The sequence below is a fragment of the Lepidochelys olivacea genome (assembly GCF_965140295.1).
Source record: "Lepidochelys olivacea isolate rLepOli2 genome assembly, chromosome: 10".
Taxonomy (NCBI): domain Eukaryota; kingdom Metazoa; phylum Chordata; order Testudines; family Cheloniidae; genus Lepidochelys; species Lepidochelys olivacea.
In genome coordinates, this window is record NC_140420.1 from 73,112,197 (window position 1) to 73,128,067 (window position 15,871).

The following is a 15,871-nucleotide window of genomic DNA, read 5'->3' on the forward strand; positions in this document are numbered from 1 at the left end:
GTGACTGTTAAATTCATAGTGCTTCTTTAATGTTTGTGAAACATTTTGAAGGTGAAAACATTAATTGTTAATTATTAAAATAAAAGGCAAACTCTCTGGGCCTCTTCGAACTGACAGTAAAATCACTGCCTAGATTTATTTATCACTGTGAAAAGACACATGGGCATGAACACACCACATGGGGGGGGGGGGTAAATTAATGAGATTTTCCCATCCTGGGAGATATTTCCTACTTTTTTTTTTCCAAACTGAAAATGTATGTGGGAAAGGATTAATTCTGGAACCAGAATATTATAATAATGAGAGCCGGAGAAGGGATAGTTAGGTGCTCATATACCATTGTGCTTCATGGACTGGTGTTGGGGTTGGTCCTGCTTTGAGCCGGGGGTTGGAGTAGATGACCTCCTGAGGTCTCTTCCAACCCTGATATTCTATTATTAGATTAGATTAGATGAAATAATCTCTTGAAAGCAAACAGGGTGGCACCTTTGTGATACTAGGCAGCCACGAAGAGCCAAATCCAGCCTTTGGCAGGTACTTTGGGAGTTGAGTCTATTCATATCTAGGCTGAATCTGGTCCAAAAAGTTTAAATTAGAGATGGGTCTGGACAGGTCAAATTGTTTAAGAACATCATGACCACCCACACCTCCCTTAACTTTCTTCCAAATCCCAAACTGAACCTATCTTTTCTCTCCTTGCTATTTCCAGGAAGCTCCGTGGTACAACGAGAGAGGCTGTTCTCAAGCGATTTTCCCACCTAACTTTCCATGCCAAGATGACAAAACCCATCCAGAGACCTTTCAGGTATTTGCTGCATCTAAACATTGTGAAAGTCTCCCATAACTCCTGTGGTTTAAATCGGCACAATTCCCGGAGTGGAAAGAGTGTGATGTAGTGTTATGGAGGTTACTGGCAGCACACCAGAAGACTGGACTGCCCTCTCCTGTGCAGTTCCCCAAGATGTGCTAAAACAGCAAAGCTTGCACAGTCAAGGATTGTGTGTTTTTATTACATTTTTACAATGTTTTCATTACGTGCTTTTATTCTATTGTTCTAAGCTGCTGTAATGAAAGCTGGAGCGATAAAAGTTGATTGATCACTACTTTTCCATGTATAAATGGAGGGGTTTTTTTCCACTAGGAATGCGTGAACCTCAGAAGGTTCAAGAGTTTGATTGAATGCAAAGACCAGGCATCAAATCCAGCTCCAGTGTAAACTCGCTGAGGTCAAGACCTTTACGTTGATTTTTCCGAGTACTTGTCAGGTTATTGGGACATCAAGTTTGCAAAACGGGGCTGGAAATCTGGTGAGAAGGTCTATGTGCGATCTAGTGGTTTGTTTCATCCAAGCTTTTTTGTTAGTTTGGTATTATGTGGGTTCCCATGTCCTGAAATTCTAAAAAACTAAAGGAGTTTTTGTTTTAAAAATGCCATAGTTGACTTCAGTGGGAGTTTTGGGTGCACAGGGAAGGCAGGGTCAGGCCCTTAGATAAGGATGTACTATTTATAGTTGAAGTCAAAGTAATTGTAATGGGTGGATTCCCTAGTTCTTCTTCCAGTGCTGATTTTTGTGTGTGTAACACTGTGGAGTATGCATGAGCTCCTTGCATCTGAGACCATAGGATTCTTGCTAGCAATGTCCATTGGTCTGGCCTGTGTTCTTCTCCTCCTCATGCTCCAAACCCAAGGCATAAAGGGGTGATGTGAACAGATCACCTCTCCCATTCGTCCTCTACTGCCGCATGGTCTGAATCAGAACGCTCCAGCATCCCAAGCTGATCCTGTCTTCAAACCTGCAAATATTGTAAATAGAGTTATTGTTAGTTAGATTTAGCTCTAGTTTTCTAGAATTAATTTCTAATTAGAATGTGAGGACTTCTCTTCCCCTTGGGGAACCCCCTTCCTTCCCAATACAGGACAGAGATTATGCCCCTACTCCTTTCCAGTCAGCAATGACCACGAACAGTGCCTTTATTGCTTGGGAGAAGCCATTTTTCATGGAGTGTACCATTTGCTGCTCTTTTCCCAGCCTCACCCAGCAATCACAGGAGTTCAGGCTTAGGAAACATTTCATGGATTGGGCAACGAGGCCAACCCTGTGCTTTGGGCAGAGGTGTTGAGAAGTGCGCCTGCTAGCACCATGACAAATTCCTCTCTCTTCCCTCTTTAGGGACCGCTCTTACGATGGGATACTCATCCAAGAGGTGGATTCCCTTTTCTGATGCAGAGCCGTAGATCTGGTGCCATATAAACATCAAGGAAAGGGTTTTCATTCCAGATACTTCCTGATCACCAAGAAAAAAGGGAAGATGGAGACCCATCCTGAATCATCAGCAACTCAATGTCTTTATCTGCAAATTGAGGATTTGGATGGTCACCCTAGCATTAATAATCCCATCCCTAGACAGAGACACTTGGTTCATAACTCTCGACATGAAGGATGCCTATTTTGACGTTGTCATAAATATAAAGGGAAGGGTAAACCCCTTTGAAATCCCTCCTGGCCAGGGGAAAGCTCCTCTCACCTGTAAAGGGTTAAGAAGCTAAAGGTAACCTCGCTGGCACCTGACCAAAATGACCAAAGAGGAGACAAGATACTTTCAAAAGCTGGGAGGAGGGAGAGAAACAAAGGGTCTGTGTGTCTGTCTATATTCTGTCTTTGCCGGGGATAGACCAGGAATGGAGTCTTAGAACTTTTAGTAAGTAATCTAGCTAGGTACGTGTTAGAGTATGATTTCTTTAAATGGCTGAGAAAAGAACTGTGCTGAATAGAGTAACTATTTCTGCCTATGTATCTTTTTTGTAACTTAAGGTTTTGCCTAGAGGGGTTCTCTATGTTTTGAATCTAATTACCCTGTAGGGTATCTACCATCCTGATTTTACAGGGGGGATTTCTTTATTTCTATTTACTTCTATTTTTATTAAAAGTCTTCTTGTAAGAAAACTGAATGCTTTTTCATTGTTCTCAGATCCAAGGGTTTGGGTCTGTGGTCACCTATGCAAATTGGTGAGGCTTTTTATCCAACATTTTCCAGGAAAGGGGGGGTGCAAGTGTTGGGAGGATTGTTCATTGTTCTTAAGATCCAAGGGTCTGGGTCTGTAGTCACCTAGGCAAATTGGTGAGACTTTTTACCAAACCTTGTCCAGGAAGTGGGGTGCAAGGTTTTGGGAAATATTTTGGGGGGAAGACGTGTCCAAACAGCTCTTCCCCAGTAACCAGTATTAGTTTGGTGGTGGTAGCGGCCAATCCAAGGACAAAGGGTGGAATATTTTGTACCTTGGGGAAGTTTTGACTTAAGCTGGTAAAGATAAGCTTAGGAGGTTTTTCATGCAGGTCCTCACATCTGTACCCTAGAGTTCAGAGTGGGGGAGGAACCTTGACAGACATAGACATTCATCCCTCCCTCTGGAGGTTCCTCAGGTTTGTCGTAGGTCCAAACAACTACCAATACAGGGTACTTCCCTTCAGACTAGTAACTGTACCCAGTGTGTTTGCAAAAATATTCTCAGTAGTTCGCAGCACATGTTCGTCACAATGGCTTGACAGTCTTTACATACCTAGATTATTGGTTTTTGATGGGCAGGTCCTGGCTGGAAGTTCTGACCTCAGTGAAATCGTTGCTCAATCTTCTGGCATCACTTGGCATCTGTGTGAACACAGAAAAGTCTGTCCTGGCTCCAACACAGATTATACAATCCATAGGAGTGACTCTGGATTCTATCAGAGCAAAAACTTGTCTTCCCATAGGCAGATTCCAGTAGATGAACAATCTAGTCAATCAAGTCAGGAAGAATCCAAAGACATCAGTTCATTCCTTCCTTATCCTTGTAGGCCACACGGTGTCATACACTTATGCAACACCTTTCACAAGGCTTCTCTCCCGTATCTGCTAGGTTGGCTTTGAACAGTTTATGCACCAAGAAAAGACAGCATAGACCAATTAGTAATGATTTCCTCCAATGTGAAGGATCCTCTAACTTGGTGGGCAAACACAGAAAGTTTGTGTGGGAGTTCACTTCCTTCTTCCACACCTGAGAGACCCTTAATCACAGATGCATCATTATGAGGTTGGGGCACCCCCCTGGATGAGCACAGCCACCTAGACTCCTTGGAAGGCCAGAATGCAAATAAACCTGTCAGTGCTGAGAGCCGTCCAGGAAGCCTGAATGGCGCTACATCAGTGCAAGCCCCAAATACAGATGTGCAGTTGCAGCTCTGGTGTAATATAGGGCTGGAATTGGTGTGGCTTACTCTAGTTTGAAACTGGGGTGAGCAATTCTGGTATAATGTGTTTACACTGGTGGCTAGCTACACCAGAGCAACAACAGTACAATATCTCCAGTATAACATGCCCTCCTATGGAGATATGGGAGTTCAGCCCCTCACAGGATTGGTTTCTTAGCTTCTTGGTGAATATATCTCTGCAGTTAGTACAGTCTGCTTCTCCATCCAGCTTCAGTAGAAATTTCCAGGCTAAAGAAGTCTTATCTGCCACTGATGCCATTAAACATTGATTCGTGCCTTTCTTGTACTGTGCCTTAGACTCATCCTCTGTAATTCTTCCTTCACTGGGCCCCAGGCCATGCTCCAGAGACTGCAATTCATTGTGAAATGCCTCTTTCAGGGCTCTTGCGCCCAACAGAGACTTTTCCCCAGATAGTTTAGAGATGTCTATAAAGTCGATGAGCATCAGTGTCCAAAATTCCACAGGGAGGCCCACGAGGCCCATGAACCAACATTCTTTAAAGTTAAAGCCTCCTCCCGCTTGTTTCCTTCTCTTTCTCACTGCCTTGGGCACCTCTGTGACCCTGTGCTCATCAAGCATGATCAAAACATTCCCAAGTGCATGGCCCCCCTGAGAGAATGCTCCCCGCCCGCTACATACACACACTGCCACCTAGTGGTTTGATAATCCACCAAAGCTTGACAGCAACGAAGAGGGGCAATGCAAATCTGGGGATTTCAGCCAAATGCCATTAACGCTGCATTTAAAAACTTGACATCCGACAGTACTCAGCTATGTTCCACCTTCCCAAATTGGAGGTGCTCTGTTAGAGATGCACAAACTGCCAGGCTATAACGGATTGGATACAGTGCCAGCTGTGCAGATGCATTTGGAAATATCACTACATTAGCACCAGTCTCAGATAACAGGAGGTACAATTGTCACACGTTTTCTACCTTTTCAGTTTTTTGTGCGTGTCTAATTGAGGGGGAGGAGGAAGGACCTTATCTCTTGTGACTAGTGGTGGCACAACTGAAAAAATTGTTTTTGTTACCAGGTGGAAAGCTTTTCACATGCAAATTGTCAATATCATTGCAACGTAGCTTTTTTATTCATCTAAAACAGTTTATCTGACCAGAAAAAAAATAATAATAAAAAGAAAGATTATTCTTGTTTTATATCAAACATTTCACTCTGACAATAGTGAGTTGTACACAATGAAATGTTGGGATGGATCACCCCATTTTGCAATTTCCTATGGGAGAGAAAAAACAAAGGAGAATAATGGACAATTATCTGTTTTGGACATTCATGCCAAACAACAGTCAAGTGGCTGTTTATGCAGGCTTTTTATTTTCTCTTTTTCCCCATCAGAGAAATTGGTACATTTTTATAGTTGTGTATTTTGTTGTCTCTTCATTGTTTACAATTCCCTCTCAGAAGCTGGGAAAATCATGTCACATTCCCTACTGATTCCGTCCTTTGCTATTGATTTTTACTTCCAGAAAATCCTAATAGAGCTTGAAATTAATACAATTTAATTTTGTGCTCTCCATTTATTTTGTGCCAAAATGAGGATCTTCGCTGCTGTTGCACAGCTCTAGGTATACAGAATATGGCAGAGGTCGACTCCTGAGGACAATAAACACTGGGAAGAGGAGTACATTGATACTTTACACTCTCCATCCCAAGACAGTGAGGATCATTTGCTCCAGCCCAGTGAACCAGATATAAATATTTCTCTCTTGAATGGTTCATCCAAAAAGTGGAATTTAGAGGGCCAGATCCTAAACTGGAATAAATCAACCCTGTTCCCTTGATTTTAACCTACATCAGATTACCCCAACTGAGAATCTGGCTCGATATGTCTTGCCTCTTAAGTGAAAAACACACTTCTAGACCCATGAGCCAAGTCATCCAATGATCTCAAAGCACTTTGCAAGCAGCACAGTATCTCTGTGAGGTAGGTAAGTGTTGTTTTGCATATAGTTAAACTGAGGCACAGTTTGAGTGACTTTGTCTAAAGTCAAACAGATCTGGGAAAAGAACCGAGGTGTCCTGGTTCCCAGTGCCTTGCTCTGCTCACTGTAGGGCTGCTTAGGCATAATTAGATGTAGATCCATTCGCCAACCAAAGATGCAATGGATTCTTTCTGCATCGATGAAGTGAACTGTAGCTCACGAAAGCTCATGCTCAAATAAATTTGTTAGTCGCTAAGGTGCCACAAGTACTCCTTTTCTTTTTGCGGATACAGACTACACGGCTGCAATTCTGCAAGAGTGGGGTTTATGCAGAAGTGGGCTCTGCTATGTATGACAAGAGCCTTCAGGAGAAGATTGGGGACACTGAACCTTGCCAAATCTGCAATGCTGCTTCCTGCTAATGAACTTGCTGAGGAGGAACAGACACTTCCTGGCCTGTGGGAGATGTTTCACTTTTTCAGGAGGCCTGAGGCTTTCACTGGAGGAAGCGCCTGTAGGCAGGTTATAGTGTTGATAATGAGGCTATGAAAGGTTGTGGCCGTGGTTAATATAGGCTTCCATTTGTCACGCCTGTTTGTCATGTCACCACACTGTTTAGCTGTATAAAATGGACTGTAAACTTTGTTCATTTGGGACTGACAGCTGTGATAAAGGTTATGTGCATTTTACAGCTTTGCAAATTTGAAGGAGAAAGGTCTCACTGCACAAGGACTTATCATTCATCATATCGCAGAAGACACTATTAGATCATTTTGTCTGTCCCTCCCCTGCCAGTTCAGGATGCCACTGCTTGGCTTAATGGTGCCTCCTGCTCAGGTTAAAGACTTGGTTTTAAATATGTAGAACTTCTGCTCTCTCTACACATCTGTGTCTTTCATATCTGCATTCTAAATCCACTCTCTCTCCTCAAGTTGTCATTTAATATCTGCATTCTAAATCCACCATGCCTCCTCAAGTTGTGGATTGCACCCTCAGCAAGTTTGCAGATGACACTAAACTGGGAGGAGTGGTAGATACACTGGAGGGTAGGGATAGGATAAAAAAGGACCTAGACAAATTAGAGGATTGCGCCAAAAGAAATCTGATGAGGTTCAACAAGGACAAGTGCAGAGTCCTGCATTTAGGACGGAAGAATCCCATGCACCATTACAGACTAGGGACCGAGCAGCTAGGCAGCAGTTCTGCAGAAAAGGATCTAGGGGTTAGAGTGGACAAGAAGCTGGATATGGGTCAACAGTGTGCCCTTGTTGCCAAGAAGGCTAACGGCATTTTGGGCTGTATAAGTAGGAGCATTGCCAGCAGATCGAGGGACATGATCATTCCCCTCTATTTGGAATTGGTGAGGCCTCATCTGGAGTACTGTGTCCAGTTTTGGGCCCCACACTACAAGAAGGATGTGGAAAAATTGGAACGCGTCCAGCGGAGGGCAAAAAAATGATGAGGGGGCTGGAGCACATGACTTATGAGGAGTGGCTGAGGGAACTGGGATTATTTAGTCTGCAGAAGAGAAGAATGAGGGGGGGATTTGATAGCTGCCTTCAACTACCTGAAAGGGGGTTCCAAATAGGATGGCTCTAGACTGTTCTCAGTGGTAGCAGATGACAGAACAAGGAGTAATGGTCTCAAGTTGCAGTGGGGGAGGTTTAGATTGAATATTAGGAAAAACTTTTTCACTAGGAGGGTGGTGAAGCCCTGGAATGGGTTACCTAGAGAGGTGGTGGAATCTCCTTCCTTAAAGGTTTTTAAGGTCAGGCTTGACAAAGTCCTGGCTGGGATGATTTAGTTGGGGATTGGTCCTGCTTTGAGCATGGGGTTGGACTAGATGACCTCCTGAGGTCCCTTCCAACCCTGATATTCTATGATTCTAATGTCCCTAGAGAGTTAACTGTTATTTCTTGAATCCTTGGAGCTATTGTATGGGAATTTGGTTAGTACAAACTGATATTTATAAAAGGTCAAAAGGAAATGTAAAAGTGTCTTTCCTTTCTTTTCCTTGCCTTCAAAGCAGAGAATGCAACATTGCATAAAGAACTTGCTTTTGCCACTATGCAAAGATTTTTTTTTCAGTACTCCCAGTATTTAGTGCAGAATTCTATGGGTGGAGAATTATTCTCCAAATTACCAGAGGCAAGACGATATAATAGTCTTTTATTCTATTTCAGAACATATTACTCTTCCTTTACGGACTGTTTCCACAGTTTACTCTAATCTTCCTGCAACCTGTCTTGTAGAGGAGATATAAAATTGAGGCCCTGCCACATTTGTGCACCTGTTTAATTTTAAGTGGGGAATAGTCCCAGTGGCTTCAATATACAGTGTGACCAAGAGCTGCAGAATCAGGCCCATTGTTTGTGACGCACTTTGGGATAAATAGCATATTAGCAAAATAGGGTGTGTTAAACCCAAATCTTGCACCATCCTTTATGGGAGAGTCTCAGACTCCTCCAGAAGGACTGTGTGCAGGCTGAAATATATTGTACTATGGTCTGTATGTGTTATACTGATTTTGTGCCTATATTCAAGGCTGCTGTACTAGACACTTAGACGTAACTGATGCAGTAAGTTCCCCAGATTTATGTCACAGAGCTGCATGGAGTTATGTGACATTTTGTGACTATGTTAATCAGTTACAAAACAAGTCAGTAAATTGCCTGATTCCTTAACCCATGGGAATCCAGGGAGCCAGACACCATCCTTCACCCAGGACATTGGCTCCCCCTCCAATACTGGATCAAATTCAAGGTTCTGGTCCTCATAGCCAATGCCTGATCACCTATATAAGGTCTTTCCCTCTGCAGTGCTCCAAGAACACTCCACCAATAGGCATGAGGCAGCTGATGGCACCAAGAGCAAGATTCTACAGTGTTCTCTGTGGAAGAACCTAACTATGGAGCTCTCTGGTATAGGACATCAAACTCAACTCACGGCGTGCCTCCTTCAGGGCCTGATCTTGTTTCCATTGCAGTCAATGGCAGGGCTCCCACTGACGGACTTAATGGCAGGTGGATCAAGACCCAGAGCAGGCATCTATTTACACAAGTCTCTCCTTAGCAGAAGGGATGACTCTCCAGCCAACAAGCCCCATTTCCTAATAAAGTCCTCACCCGGACAGACAAACAGCCTATGGAGTATGACTCCTGCCACAGGCAGAGCATAGAATCCTGCCCTCCTGCCCAGACCGCTCTGAGGCTGTTCTGATATTTAGCCAATGTGGCTGGCACACTCTAAACAGAAGGATCAGACAGAAGGGACTGAAGCACCATCTGGGGTGGAGCAGGCAGGGACCCTGAGGAGCAGAACTTCTGTACCACTAGAGATTCACATAGCAGGGGAAAGTGCCGATTGTGTGGTGTTCCCAAGAGTCACAGGATGAGAGCGCCACTCCTCTTCCTCCTAGGAATCCCAGATGCCAGCCATCACACTATCCAGCCTCCTTCTCAAAGCCCTTCCTCACCGCACACTCTACAGCCTATTCGTGAGGCTGGCCACGCTGCCCATTTCCTGTGGAGCCTCAAGATGTGGTGAGCAGAGAAGCTGAGGAAATGGAAATTGGAAGGAAAACAAGCCTTTTTTTCTGGATTACTGCAGAGGGGAAATTATGGAGCTGTTTCCACTTCCACAATATCTAATTAAACCCAAAGCTCTTGCTATGCTCCATTCTGAATACTGTATACAGACTCTAAATCTACTGGATATGCTCTAGTATATACAGAGGCACAGTGTAATTGTACTGGACTGGCCTATGCTGTATTTTAACCTATAAATTCACAGTACCTGATGGTTTGTTTCCCCTATTTACAATTATATTAAATTTCAAAAACCCAGCTCCCACAGGAGGCTATGAAAGGGCAACAGGTACAAAAGACCCCCGCACCTCTTTCATACTGGCATCTAGTACTAGGGGAACACACCACACTACACCCCTGGCTACCCACAAAATATTGTGCCACTTTAACTATACTGGTGTAGTTATATTGGTACAACCCTCCACATACACTCAGTGTGGGTGCACTTATAGTGGTAGACGTGTTTTATCAGTGTATCTCAGTCCCATATAACTACATCCACATCTGGATTTGTACCAGAATATCTATAATAATAAAAAATCACACCCCTACTCAACATAGCTATACCAGTACAAAACTGAGTGTAGAATAGAAAATGGCAGTTCTCCAAGTGGCCCATTTAATAGCCCTGTTTTGCTTAATAGTCCGCCTATTCAGGCTAAAGATGCTGTTTTAAATATGTAAGCAATTAGTCTCTCTCTCTCCCTCCCTTCCCCTCCCATCCCATCTGTGCCTCTCCTATCTGCTGCATTATAATCCACTGCATACCTCTCCAGTTTGGTGGCATGTATTACACCAGATAATTCACTGTTCTGTCCAGCAACCTTTAGCTCAATTGTAACAAGCCTGGGTTTGGACACAGCAGGCCAGCTTGGCCTTGGCTAACCCCATTGCATTATTGGCCCTTTATCTCCATGGCAGGATCCATCCTGGAATCATAGCCTCATCAATGATAAGGCTAGAAGGCAAGAACCTCCTGGGTCATTCTCTGGTCCAACCCCTCCTCCTTTTTCCCTCCTCCCACCCTGTCACACACACACACACCATCACAACCCTGCCAGTGAAAGAAATTGCAGCTCTGACCCCAGCAGCCATTTCTCTCCAGCATAGAAACTAAGATTCTGGCTGTAGCTCGCAGCAAGTTACTGGGGCTAGGAGTGTGACAGGTCTCTGGGAAGTAAGACTATTGTGTGCCTTTGCTGGTAAACACAATGGGCCAAATTAATCCCTGATGTAACTCTAGTGAGATTGAGTCACAGCAGGACAATATTTTATTATTACAAAAGCAGCATCCCAATTTTCAAATACTTATTTTCCCCATGTTATATAATAAGGAATGTTAACAATTAATCTTATATTATTTATTTTTATATAGTGCTTTCTACCCCAAAGGACCCCATTTAATGTATACATTATACAAGAAGTGGAAAGGTACCATCACTACTGTAAGCAATGTGATTATAATAATCATCATTATTAAGAGTATGTTTTGTTCGTAGAGGGACAAACCTGCTACCAGCTGGCACTCCCTCCAATACATGCATAAGCAATTGACCTGCAAAAATTCCTCCAACACCTGTATTTACGTGTGCAGATTGTGTACACAGGAAGGCTGGGGCACACATCATTTTGTAGGTGCAAAATACTTCCATGGGCATTTTTGCCAGTACAAATCTAGAGGGCTTGGCTATAAAATTTGGACCCCTGTGCAATGGGGTGCTGGTCCATGACATATAGCGCCTTTCATCTGAGGATCTCCTAGCGCTTAGCAGACATTAATGAATGAAGGTTCACCACACCCCCTGGGCAGGGGTAAGTTTTAATCATACTAAGTCCATCTGCTGCACATGGTAGATCTCACATGGGTCCATAAGGAGAGGCCAAAGGTTCTGCCTATGCCAGGGTATAGCACCTCCGATGTCATAGGAGGAGTGTGCCCAGTGCTGGCAATGGATCTGCCCCACACTTGAGAAGGGGGGGATGTTACAAAGCATTTGCCTCTGCCCACCTGCCCTTGTCTGTGTGAGGGGAGTGCAGGCAGGAGCTGCTCCCACTGCTGTCCCCAGGTGCCGGTCTGTGTGTCAGACAAACTTTGAGGGGGGGAGGGAGGGAGGAGGGGGATACATTTCCCAGCCTCTGTCTCCTTCCCTCCCTCCCTCTATCAGTGTCAGGGAGGGTGGAAAAAGCTCTCTCCTGCTCCTTTGCAAAGAGGGGACCGGGCTCTGCCAGCAGCCCCTGCCCACCCCCGGGCTGCGGGGAAGGGCGAAGAAGGAGCGAACCCGGCGAGTCGGGCAGCGGGTGAGGGCGTTTCTCGGGCGAGCCCCCGAGCTGCTGGCCCTCCCGGGGGGCTCCGCCCAGGACCCCAGCGCGGCTCCCCAGCCAGCCGCCCCCCGCCCCCGGCCAGGAGCCATGCAGCTGCCGTGCCGGAGCTGGGCGCTGGCGCTACTCACCCTGCTCGTGGGCTTCCTCATCTTCGTGGACATCTCGGAGCTCGAGGAGGAGGAGACCGGGTAAGCAGCTCCGCGCCCTGCCCGGCTCCCCGCCGCCTGCCGCCGGGGAGCGGGCTCCGGGACGGGCGCTCGGGAGGCACGGGTGGGCGCTGGGCTGCTTGCAGGGGCGTCGACTGCCCGGCGGAAAGGGGGTGCTCCTTGCTGGAGGGGACAGGGTGCCGGGGTGGGTGCTAGGGGTGGAGAGGGGTGCCAGGGTGGGTGCTGGGGGTGGGTGCTGGGGGAGGAGAGGGGTTCGGGGTGGGTGGTGGGTGCTGTGGGGAGGAGAGAGGTGGGTGCTGGGGGAGGAGAGGGGTGCCGGGGTGGGTGCTGGGGGGGGAGAGGGGTTCCGGGGTGGGTGGTGGGTGCTGGGGGGAGGAGAGAGGTGGGTGCTGGGGGAGGAGAGAGGTGGGTGCTGGGGGAGGAGAGGGGTGCCGGGGTGGGTGCTGGGGGAGGAGAGGGGTTCCGGGGTGGGTGGTGGGTGCTGTGGGGAGGAGAGAGGTGGGTGCTGGGGGAGGAGAGAGGTGGGTGCTGGGGGAGGAGAGGGGTTCCGGGGTGGGTGCTGTGGGGAGGAGAGAGGTGGGTGCTGTGGGGAGGAGAGAGGTGGGTGCTGGGGGAGGAGAGGGGTTCCGGTGGTGGGTGGTGGGTGCTGTGGGGAGGAGAGAGGTGGGTGCTGGGGGAGGAGAGAGGTGGGTGCTGGGGGAGGAGAGGGGTTCCGGGGTGGGTGGTGGGTGCTGTAGGGAGGAGAGAGGTGGGTGCTGGGGGAGGAGAGGGGTTCCGGGGTGGGTGGTGGGTGCTGTAGGGAGGAGAGAGGTGGGTGCTGGGGGAGGAGAGGGGTGTTGGGGTGGGTGCTGGGGGGTGGGTGCCGGGGAAAGGAGATGATGGAGGAGAGAGGAAGGAGGGGCGGGGGGTTCAGGAGAGTTTCTTTGTCTGGCTCTCCGGGTCTCTTGCCTTTGCCGGTGTGGGAAGGGGGCGTGTTTCGCTCTCTCCGCTCAGGGACTGAGCATTGAGCAAGTGGGGAACGAGGGTCTCTGAGAGGCGAACAGGGGGTGCGGGGAGCAGGAACAGGCCCGACTAGCGATGGGGGAAGCCGGCACCGGTCCCGGTCCCGGTCCCGGTCCCGGCGGGATGGGGAGCAGGTACGATCCCGATGTGATGGGAGGAGCAGATGCCGGTCCGGGTGGGGATAGCAGTGGCAGGTACCGGTCCGGATGGATATGGAGGAGCAGGTTCCGGTCCGGATGGGGATAGAGGGAGCCGGTACCGGCCCGGATGGGGACGGGAAACTCGTACCGGTCCGGGTGGAGATGCGGGGAGCCGGTACCGGTCCGGATGGGATGGGATGGGAGTGGAGAGAGCCCAGTCTGAAATGTGCAGGGGTTTCCACGAGGTGGGGCTGGGGTTCTGTGATTAACTCCCTGTGCGCCCCATTCCGCCCCCCCCTGTCCCCAGCTCCCCCTTCTGCTGCGCTTGGCCCTCCCTCCTCCCCTGGAGCCCTCTGTGTCTTGCTCCGAAGGCTCCTACCTCCTCTACTCCAGCCCCAGGCTGAGCCAAGCCTAGCAGCTATCTGCGGTGGGGCTGGGCATGACTCCATCCCATAATAACCTACTCCTAGGGGCCGCTTGGCATTAAAAGGCCAAGCATTCTATAGGGGCACAGAGTGGGGATGGACGGGGCACGTTATAAACAGCGCGGGATTTCTGTTAACCTGCGGAACTCACTGCTGCAGGCAGCATGGAGGCAAAAGATCTGACGTTTCTATGAATCAGAGTCGCGCTAACACCATCCAGGCTAAAACGACAAGGGTCCCCTCACTCCTGTTAAGAGCAGGGAAAGATTTCCCCTCCTCCTTCCCAGCAAAATGAGTGCCTAGCACACAGCTGGCACCATAAAATAAATTCATTAATCCTCTTCATGGTTTTATTATTACATTATACTGGGTGCATTTCCTGGTGCTGAGGGCAGGAGGGGTTACAGAGGGCAATAACTTTCCTTTGAATCACCAAGAGACAGGGACACTGACCTAGGTGGACCATTGCTCTGGTCTGGTTTGGCAGCTCCTATGAAATAATAAAGCTGTTACAATGTATTTAAAAGGTGGCTTCTCTTCCCTGCCCCATTTCCATCAGTCAGACAGCTCTAATGGCCCTTGGAGGTTCAGCTGCACAGTTGTCCTTAGACTGTAAATGCTACAGGGCAGGAACCGGCTCTTTGTTACATGTTTGTACAGTGCCTTGTGCAAAGAGGTCCTGATCCCTGATTGTTGCCCCGAGATGCTACCACAATACAAATAAATAGGAATAATAATCTACTCAGGGGTGCCTCCTTGTTAGGGTTAAGGGGCATTGGTGGGGCAATGGAGCCAAGTTGCTACTGTCTTTTCTGCACCTGTTCTGGGGATATAATCTTGGCTTTTGGACTCGGGGCTGTGTGATTCCAGCATCTTTTGGAGACACTATGGGTATTTCTACCTTTCAATTAAACACCCATGGCTGGCCCATGTCAACTGGCTCAGGCTCGCAGGGCTTGGGCTATGGGGCTGTTTAATTATGGTGTAGACCAGGAGTTCTCATCTGGGAGTCGTGACCCTTCTAGGGGGTCACGAGGTTATTACATGTGGGTCGTGAGCTGTTAGCCTACACCCCCAACCTCGCTTCGCCTCCAGCATTTACAATAGGGTTAAATATTTAAAAATGTGTTTTTAATTTAGAATGGGGATCATGCTCAGAGGCTTGCTGTGTGAAAGGGGTCACCAGTACAAAAGTTTGAGAACCACTGGTGTAAACATTCAGGCTTCGGAGGAGGTGCCCTTGAGGAGGGTCCCAGAGCCTAAGCTTGAATGTCTACACAGCAATTAAACAGCCCCATAGCCTGAGCCCCACAAGCCTGAGTCAGCTGACATGGGCCAGCTGCAGGTGTTTAATTGCACTGTAGACATACCCTAAATGCTTATGAACAGGAGAAAGTAGCTGCATAATGTGCAAAAGAGAAGGGGGACAGCATAGAGAAACAGAACTTTTCAAAGTTTTCCAACAGTTCTTAATGTATCTTTGAGAGCAAAGTCGCTCTAAATTAGAGATGGCAGGAAGCTGGATTTGCATCCAGATCTGCATTTCAGCCCCCCAAATTCAAGAATGCTCAGATCCCAGGTTATGTTTCAGCCCCCCTTCTCTGCTCTCAATCCCCTCCTTTCTCTTTGCTCAGCTTTCTTGGCCTATTGAAATGAAAGCACAGTCTGTCATGTGTCCTCTGGAAGGACCAAGTAACCAACCGGGGCTGGGAATCAGGACTGGCTCTATTCCCCTCATGTCTTTCCTTGGCTCAGACATGCCCCTTGGTTATTGTAAGGAGAAGAACAGCTTGCCCACTTTTACACATGCCCTTCCCCCCAGCTCTGGAGTCGGACACTGGGGCCATGCATCCTGTCCAGAAGAAGATGGCTCGTATGCGAAGGGGGTTGGATGGGAGGGGAACAACCTGCTTTTCTCACCCTCAAACACCGGGAAGTCTCAAGCATCCCAGTAAAAGCACAAATGGATAAAATGCTCATTAAATGCAAAGTGAAGGGTGTGAATATAATTGGCCGGGTGTCAAAAACAATCAGGCTGTTT

General features: G+C 47.6%; 1 protein-coding gene and 1 long non-coding RNA gene across 3 annotated transcripts in view; one reads left to right on the top strand and one right to left on the bottom strand.

The window, feature by feature from the left end:
- Nucleotide 1: 1 nt before the first annotated feature.
- Nucleotides 2-12,465, bottom strand: LOC311527335. The gene is made up of 3 exons (XR_014713312.1): nt 12,225-12,465; nt 3,559-3,647; nt 2-1,793 (listed from the first exon to the last, which is right to left on the bottom strand). It is a non-coding gene; the product is annotated as an uncharacterized lncRNA (long non-coding RNA).
- ST8SIA2 (ST8 alpha-N-acetyl-neuraminide alpha-2,8-sialyltransferase 2) overlaps nt 11,955-15,871 on the top strand; it is a 40,688-nt gene continuing 36,771 nt past the window's right edge. For both annotated transcript variants that reach the window (XM_084641204.1, XM_084641203.1), the window contains exon 1: nt 11,955-12,284. In XM_084641204.1, the coding sequence (XP_084497330.1) occupies nt 12,184-12,284 (101 nt within the window). In that variant the 5' untranslated portion in view covers nt 11,955-12,183. The remainder of the gene's footprint in view (nt 12,285-15,871) is intronic.